This window comes from Bos indicus x Bos taurus, chromosome 13, assembly GCF_003369695.1.
Source record: "Bos indicus x Bos taurus breed Angus x Brahman F1 hybrid chromosome 13, Bos_hybrid_MaternalHap_v2.0, whole genome shotgun sequence".
In the NCBI taxonomy this organism is placed as follows: domain Eukaryota; kingdom Metazoa; phylum Chordata; class Mammalia; order Artiodactyla; family Bovidae; genus Bos; species Bos indicus x Bos taurus.
Window position 1 is genome coordinate 9227930 of NC_040088.1, and position 8122 is coordinate 9236051.

General features: G+C 44.0%; 1 protein-coding gene across 1 annotated transcript; it reads left to right on the forward strand.

The window, feature by feature from the left end:
- The first annotated feature begins 366 nt into the window (after nt 1-366).
- LOC113902972 (spleen trypsin inhibitor I) lies at nt 367-4564 on the forward strand. The gene is made up of 3 exons (XM_027558428.1): nt 367-572; nt 3361-3552; nt 4002-4564. The coding sequence occupies exons 1-3, from the start codon at nt 473-475 to the stop codon at nt 4010-4012; spliced, it is 303 nt and encodes a 100-aa protein (XP_027414229.1). The 5' UTR covers nt 367-472; the 3' UTR covers nt 4013-4564.
- The last annotated feature ends 3558 nt before the right edge of the window (nt 4565-8122 follow it).

The following is an 8122-nucleotide window of genomic DNA, read 5'->3' on the forward strand; positions in this document are numbered from 1 at the left end:
TGTCTCTGTAGTCTGAGTCAAGTGATGGTGGGGGCACCGATGCCCAGAGGTGATGAATCTGCAGGAGACTGAAAAGGAGGATTTCAACTAACATACTGCTGTTCACTTATCCATCTTTTGATTTGCTCTCATCCACTCACAGACCATCCATCACAGGCCATGCCTTGCCCTAGGTGCTGGGATGCTTCCTGAGTGACCATATTGGACAAGATTCCACCTGTGGAATGACAATCTGTCTTTCCACCAGACCCACAGGCAGAGTCAAGTCTGAGAAATGCTGTTACTGGGCATTTGGCCCTAGCAGGCGGAAACAGGAAGTCTGGTTCTGTAAGGAGATTACAGACTGTTCGAGCCTGACCCCAGATCTTCCCTGTCCTCACTCCCCTCCTTATCTCCTGCTCCCACCCTTCACCTGGGGTATGAAAAGCACAGTCAACCCCCAGCTTTCCCCAGGAGCCCTCCTTGCAAGGCCATGAAGATGAGCCGGCTCTGCCTCTCCATAGCCCTTCTGGTCCTCCTGGGCACCCTGGCGGCCAGCACTCCAGGGTGTGACACCAGCAACCAGGCCAAAGGTAAATCTTGGCTCACCTCTCCTCTAAAAGTTGGGGTGGGGAGGAAGGGAGTCCATAGAAGGCACAGGAGAGTAGGGGTGGGGTGAGTGTTGTCAACCCTCTCTGGATTTCTTCTTATAAATTGGGCAGTTCTCATTCTAGGGACATTTTTTGACTCTCAATAGATATCATTGCGTGTTAAGTTTTGGGGGAAAAAAGCATTCCACCTGACTCTACCAGATCAGGGACCTCATCTCTGAGACTCTCTATTCCTGGTCACTGCCTTGCCCGTGCACCTCACATAGCATCATACAAAATCCATATTTGATCCTCGTCTCGATTCATGCCCCAGGCCTCCTGAAACGCTAGGAATTCACTGTATTTTTGTAAGTCATGAGATGAGTGAAGGATGGGACCTTAGATAGTGTCTGGACGGGACTGGATTCTAGAACATGCTAGAACGTTCTAGAACGTCAGGTGATTAAAGGGTTAGAACTATCAACCCTGTCCCTCTGGGGAGAGGAGAAGTACTGTGTTCAGTCAACAATGGCCAATGATTCTACCAAATTACCTACCTCCAATCCTTAATCAAAACTCATACACACTGTGTTCAGAGAGCTTCAGGGGAGGTGCAAACATCAAGGGATTGTGAAGGGGGAAAGTCTTAAGAGGGTCTGGAGGATCAGCACCCCCAAATCCCCATTTGACCGATATTTCTTCTCCATTTGTCTGTCCCTGGAGTTTTATGCTTTATAACAACTGAGGACAGTAAGTAAAGGGTTTTTTAGAGTTCCATGAATGACTCTAATAAGTTATTGAACGTGGGAGGTGGGTCGTGGAACCTCTGAATTTAGAGCTAGTTGATCACACGTGTAAGTGACCACAGAAATTGTTATCAACACTTGAAGTGTGGGTGAAACCTTTTCAATGACTGTACACTTGGCATGAGGATGAAATGGGAGATTTATTCCCTTGATAAATATTCATCAAATACTTATGCTTTTTGTCCCTAAAAAGCGTATTTCTTGATATAGGAAAACAGCTGTAAACAAAAGATAGTAAAATATTATGCCTTCTAAGAAGGATACAGACAATAAAGACGGGGGCAAATCCTGTGCCAGGTCATGATGAGTGTTGTGAGAAAGGAGAGTTATGGGGATTCAGGAGGCTGTAGAGGATCAGGGAAACCCATGTGATGAGGAGACATTAAGCAGAAGCTGCCAAAAAGGAGCCTGGTGTTTGAGCAGCAGCCAAGACCAGGGTGTGTGAAGCTGAGTGGGTGAGGGGAGGGGAGTGGAAGGGGATGAAGCAGAGAGGCCATGGGGGCAGGTCATGAGGAACCTTCTAGGACTTTATAAGGATAAGAATTTGACTCTGAGAGAGCTGGGAAACCACTGAGGGACTGGTCGTTGGAACAACGAGATAGGACTGGAGTTTTAACAGGGTCCTTGCGACTGCAGTGTGGAGCGTGGCCTCTAGGGGGCGAAAAGCAGGGACAGGGGGCCCCTGGGCAGGCAGCTGCAGGGGTCCAGTGAGCCATGATGGAGAATATACCTGTGTTGTTCCCTGGGTTGATTCCAGTTCTCTTGAATAACCTGAATGACTTGCTATATTAAGATATCTGGGGAGGCTTCATCACAAATCATGATTCATTAAATCTTTAGTCATTTGTGATTGATTCAACCTCCAATCCCTCTCCCCTTCCTGAGATGTGGATACAATGAAAGAAGGGAAAGTAGGAATGAAAATTCCCACACCCAGCTCCGGCAGTTGTTTCACCTGACAACTTATCCCCATTCTTGGCTTTGGTTGAGGCTTTACAAAACTCATCTCCCTCACATGATAAAAGACTCCCCTTTGCTCTCATCTCTTAGGAAATTCCAATGTTTTAGGAGCTCTGTGGCAGGAATGGGATGCAGACCAAGTTAATATTTCTTTTATAAGTCACAGTATCAATATTTCCTCAATATTCTATTATTCCAGTCTCCATGAGGTAACCAAAGTAAACACCGGTGTGTTTTCTACCATGCCTTTCTCCATTTATGGCATGATTTCCTTACACTTTTGTAATAGTGACGGGTCACGCAGGCCTATCAACCATTGGCTGGCATCCAGGTGGGCACCTTCATCAAGGGATAACTGTAAATGAGCAACCCTTGGTGGTCCAGTTTAGCCATTGCCACTGTCGTAGCCACAGTGGGCTCTTCGCCCTCCCGTTCTTTTGTATAAAAGGAACAGGAATTTATACTGTGGGAAGATGGTTTTCTTGAGACAGTAGCATGCTATCATCTCCGTGGGCCCAATTTCCAATTAAAAATGTTATTCCTAGTTCCAGCAACTCTTCTCCGGATTATTGGCTGGCCCTGAGGTGAGCAGAATGAGACTGGGCTCAGTGATGCTTTCTTTTTTAACGGTGGAAGTTTCAACCACACACATATGTAGAAAACATAGTATTATAAAAGCCATGGATCCATTGTCCAGCTCCAGTAATTTCTATACATGGAGAGTATTTTTATATGTGTCCCTCTTTTGTGTTACTTTTGAAACTCATCAGTAGCATCATGCTAATTAATGCATAAACATTCATCAATGGCATGTAATTATTTATAATATTGCCCTGTCATTGTCACACCTAACAACATTAATAATAATGTCCTGGAAAGCAGGGTGTCAAAAGGCCTTTTCACGTTTCACACTTCTGCCCGCCCCCCATCACTCTCTATCACAAACTGGTGGTTTTAGTTGTTCATCTTGTAGACTGAGCTGTGATGACCTTCCCTCTTTAACCGAGATCCTCCCATCCCTGCAGCCCAGCGGCCTGACTTCTGCCTAGAGCCTCCATATACGGGTCCCTGCAAGGCCAAAATGATCAGATACTTCTACAACGCCAAGGCTGGGTTCTGCGAGACCTTTGTATATGGTGGCTGCAAAGCTAAGAGCAACAATTTCAGGAGCGCAGAGGACTGCATGAGGACCTGTGGTGGTGCTATTGGGCCCCGGGGTAAGACAGGGGGCAGGGTAGAGGGAGAGGGGAAGGGCGAGGGAAAGAGGTGGCGCTCAGAAGGCCACACACCTTTCCAAAAAAGTGATTTTTTTCCTCGCTGTTTCCCAAGAGAAGTGGCAGCAGTATCTGTGGATTGAGCGTGTCCTCCATGGACCAGCTTGGCGAAAGGCCACCCCCTAGAAGCCCTGTCATCATAATCTGAGCCTACTCACATGCTCCCATTTTTCAGATGGGAACACTGAGTCAGTCACTCTGCAGAGCAAGTCTGGAGTGCTCCTCAGTGCCCCACCTCAGCCTGGAAAACTCCCTTGTTTATTGTTGGTTATCCTGGTCCTGGGAGGACTGTGGTTGCACATTTCTGGGATGGTCTAGGACCTGTCAGGGTGGACAGTGTCCAGGTCTGGGCCTTCAGAGATGTCATTCAGCAAGTTCCTTTCTTTTTACAGAGAACCTGTGAACTGTGCTCCCCTGAGATGCTGAAGTATGAGGAGGACCCACCCAAGGCTGGCCTCTATCTGCTTCTGAAAAATTTCAGCCTCCTTTTATTTCTTCTCAACCCTCCCCTCCTCAGCAGAAATCTGTCTCTTTCCTTCCTCCACAGGTCCACTTACTTTAGCCCTATCTCATCCAGTTTGCTCTAAGCACCATGAAAGCAAATCTTCCCTTTGTCCCTCACACTTCCCACAATTTCTGGCACAAAGGAGAAGGTCCAGAAATATTGGAGGAAGGAAGGAATGAAGTTCCCCATGACTGGAGCATCTGTAGAGTCTGAGATTTAAATCTGGATTCTTGTCCTAATCTTCCTCCTCACGGCATCCTTACCTTCATCCTCCACCCCACCATCACTGCTCTCCCTCTACTGGCGAAAGTAGAATTTCCATCATCGAGTTTTCAGCTCAGTGGTGGGAGAGGTCTTTTCATGACGAAGCCTCCTCCTCACATTGATTTGAAGGTCTGTGGCTTCAAAGAGTCTGGCCTTATCTTTAAATAAATTCATATTTTAATTAAACTAACTGGAGTGGATTGTGTTGTTTGCAGCTAAGAACTAACCCATAGGAAACGGTGGTCTTTCTCATTTTATGCAGATGGGTGGGCAGCTCCCCATCACCTCTCCTCAGACTCAGCCCTACCAAGTAGAAGGAGCCAACCCCTTACACTGACATCTACCTCTTATGGCCGTGCCAGTGTACATGAAAAACTGGATGAGAGACACCTCAACAAGAAAACTTTTGTCCTTCACTTCTTGGGCCAGGTCAAACTTTGGGGCGTGTTATTTCCCTGAATTCTCAGAAGGAGAAAAGAAGGAGCATGAGGCTCAGTTGTCAAGTTGTCCTTAGAACCCCCTTCCCTGTCACTGTTTTGGGATAGGGGACTTCCAAGTCTAGCTAAAGAGGACCAAGCTCACATTTAGTGAGCACCGGCCATTTGCCAGGCTCCGTGCTTGTCATTTCCCCAGATTATCACTCCTTCTCCTTCCTTTCCCCTTTGGTAACTGTAAGTTTGTTATCTATGTCTGTGAATCCAGGCTTATTTTCATACCACATTTCTTAAGCCAGTCATCTGTTGATGGGCACTTGCATTGTGCACGTCTTGGCTATTTGTAAATGAGGCTTTTATGCACCTTGAGGTGCATGTATCTATTCAAATTAAAGTTTCTTTTTTCCACATATATACCCAGCATAATATAATAGTTGATGATGTAGTTCTATTTTTAGCTTTTTAAGGAAATTCCATACTGTTTTCATGGAAGCTGCACCAATATACATTCACACCAACAGTGTACAAGGCACTGTCCTTTGTGGAGTGGAGACTCTCTCTTCTGTATCTTGTATTTCCAGAATTCCCAATGATAGCCATTTGACTGATGTGATGCTTTATCTCATTGTCAGTTTTTAAATTTATCTACTTTTTAATTTAAGGATAATTGCTTTACAGAATTTTGTTGTTTTCTGTGAAACATCAGCATGAATCAGCCATAGTTTTACATATGTCCCCTCCCTCTGTGCTATGTTGTGCTTAGTCACTGATTTTTGTCTGACTCTTTGCAACCCCATGGACTGCAGCCCGCCAGGCTCCTCTGTCCATGGGGATTCTCCAGGCAAGAATAATGCAGTGGGTTGCCATTTCTTTATCCAGGGGATCTTCCAACCCACAGATTGAATTCAGGTTTCCCACACTGCAAGTGGATTCTTTACCATCTGAGCCAAGAGGAAAGCCCAAGAATACTGGAGTGGGTAGCCTGTCCCTTATCCAAGGGATCTTCCCAACCCAGGAATCAAACTGGGGTCTCTTGCATTGCAGGTGGATTCTTTACCAGCTGAACTACCAGGGAAGCCCTTCCATTCTTCTAATAATTAGCAATGTTGATATCTTTTCATGTGCCTGTTGGCCATCTGTATGTCTTCTTTAGAAAAATGTATCCTTAGGTCTTCTGCCAATTTTTAAATTGGATTTTTTTGTTTTCTCAATGTTGAGTTGCAAGAGCTGTTTGTACACTTTTGATATTGACCTCTTATTGGTCACGTATTTTGCAAATAGTTTCTCCCATTCGGTAGGTTGTCTTTTCGTCTTGTTAGTGATCTCTTCCTCGCTGCCAAAGCTTTTAAGTTTGATTAGATAAGGTTTCCCTGATAGCTGAGTTGGTAAAGAGTCCACCTGCAGTGCAGAAAACCCTGGTTCGATTCCTGGCTTGGGAAGATCCCCTGGAGAAGGGAAAGGCTACCCACTCCAGTATTCTGGCCTGGAGAATTCTATGGACTGTATAGTCCATGGGGTCACAAAGAGTCAGACACAGCTGAGCAATTTTCACTTCACACTAGATCCCATTGGTTTATCTTTGCCTTCATTTCTTTTGGCACTGGAGACTGATCCGTGAAAATATTGGCCTGATTATGTCCAAGAATGTTTGGCCTGTGTTCTCTTCTAGAAGTTTTATGGTATCCTCTCTTATATTAAGGTCTTTATTTCATTTTGAGTTTATGTTTGTATATGATATGAAGAAGTGTTCAAATTTCATTGACTTATATTTAGTTGTTCAGCTTTCCCAAAACCTTTTGCTGAAAAGACTGTCTTTTCTCCATTGTATATGCCTTTCTCCTCTGTCATAGATTAAGTGACTCTAGGTGCAGGAGTTTATTTCTGGGCTCTCTATTCTGATCTATTCCATTGATCTCTATGTCTGGTTCTGTGTTAATAAAATACTTTTATTGCTTTAGCTTTGTACTATAGTCTGAAGTCTGGGAGAGTCGTGACTCAAGCTTTGTATTTTCCCCCCAGGATTACTTTGACACTTCTGGGTCTTTTGTGGTTCTGTACAAATTTTATGATTATTTGTTTTAGATCCACGAAAAATAACTTGAGTGTGTTTATATGATTTGTCACTATAATCCTCATTTTCCAGTTGTTTTTGTAGTTATTCGCTGTTCATTTCTTCATTTTGTTTTTCTTTTTGTGGTTTGTTGATTTTCTTTTAGGATGCTTAAGTTCCTTTGTTTTTAGTTTTTGTGACTCTATTCTGTTTTTGATTTGTGGTAACCATGGAGTTCAAGAATGTTGACCCGTAGCTATACCTCCTTGCTTTACACTGAAAGTCACTCCAGTTCAAACACATTCTAAAACATCTACTTTTTACACTCCTGTCTCTCACATTTTGTGATTTTGATGTTCTACTTTACATTTTCATGCTGATCCTTTTACTGTTTATCCTGTCAGGATTGCTTTTACAATTTTTAATTGTTTTTTAATATCTGTACTGGTTCATTTAAATGATCTTCCATTCTTCTATATATTTGTTTTTCTTATTGTGATTTTTCCCTTTCCCTTAGATTCTTCCAGTCTCAGTTTTCAACCACTCCCTATGGAGAGCTCATTTTCTCTTGAGTGTCAGGTGCCAGATAGCAGCATTCATCAACAGAACACTGGTTTACTCCACTGAACCAAAATAACTCCCTCTCACTTTCCGTTCTGGCCACAGCTCCCAAAAAACCCATTGACCAATTCTGCTGCCTTTGTCCTAACACAGTCCCACAGACACTTGGAGATGGGACTCAAGGGACTTATGTATCCCACCGAGTGTCTTTTGATTCTTGGAAAATATTTGCTAAATTCCCACCACCAATTTCAGATTCTCAAACCTGAAAATTCAGGGAACCCCATACTGACAGCTCACAGCATTTTATTCTGAGGCTGTTAGAGTTATTGGCACCCCCCACACACAAGGGAATCCCTCAGTGGGTTGGAGGATAGAATTTAGTGTAAGAAGAGGAAGATGGTCAGTAGGATCAGAGCTTCCAAGTCACCCTCCCAACTTGTTTTCCCCTGTTGGGCAAGAGCTGTGGCAATCATATAATGTAAATTTAAATAACTGAATAATAATGATTGAGAGGAGAGGGTAGGAGGTAAGTGGTGGGCAACAATCCAAGATTATCAAAGTATTTCCCAGGATGCACTGCAGTTCATTATTAGACTGTCCCAGTTGCAAGGCATCATGGGAATGACTTGTTCATAATCTGGTGGCTCCTGAGGCAAAGGGATGTCCCAACTTCCCAAGCAGAGCAACTTTAACACT

Excerpts from the sequence above, each read along its gene's own strand:
- LOC113902972 (XM_027558428.1), top strand. The coding sequence starts at position 473 with ATGAAGATGAGCCGGCTCTGCCTCTCCATAGCCCTTCTGGTCCTCCTG. Across the intron at positions 573-3,360 it reads CACCAGCAACCAGGCCAAAG|CCCAGCGGCCTGACTTCTGC; the intron begins GTAAATCTTGGC and ends CCATCCCTGCAG.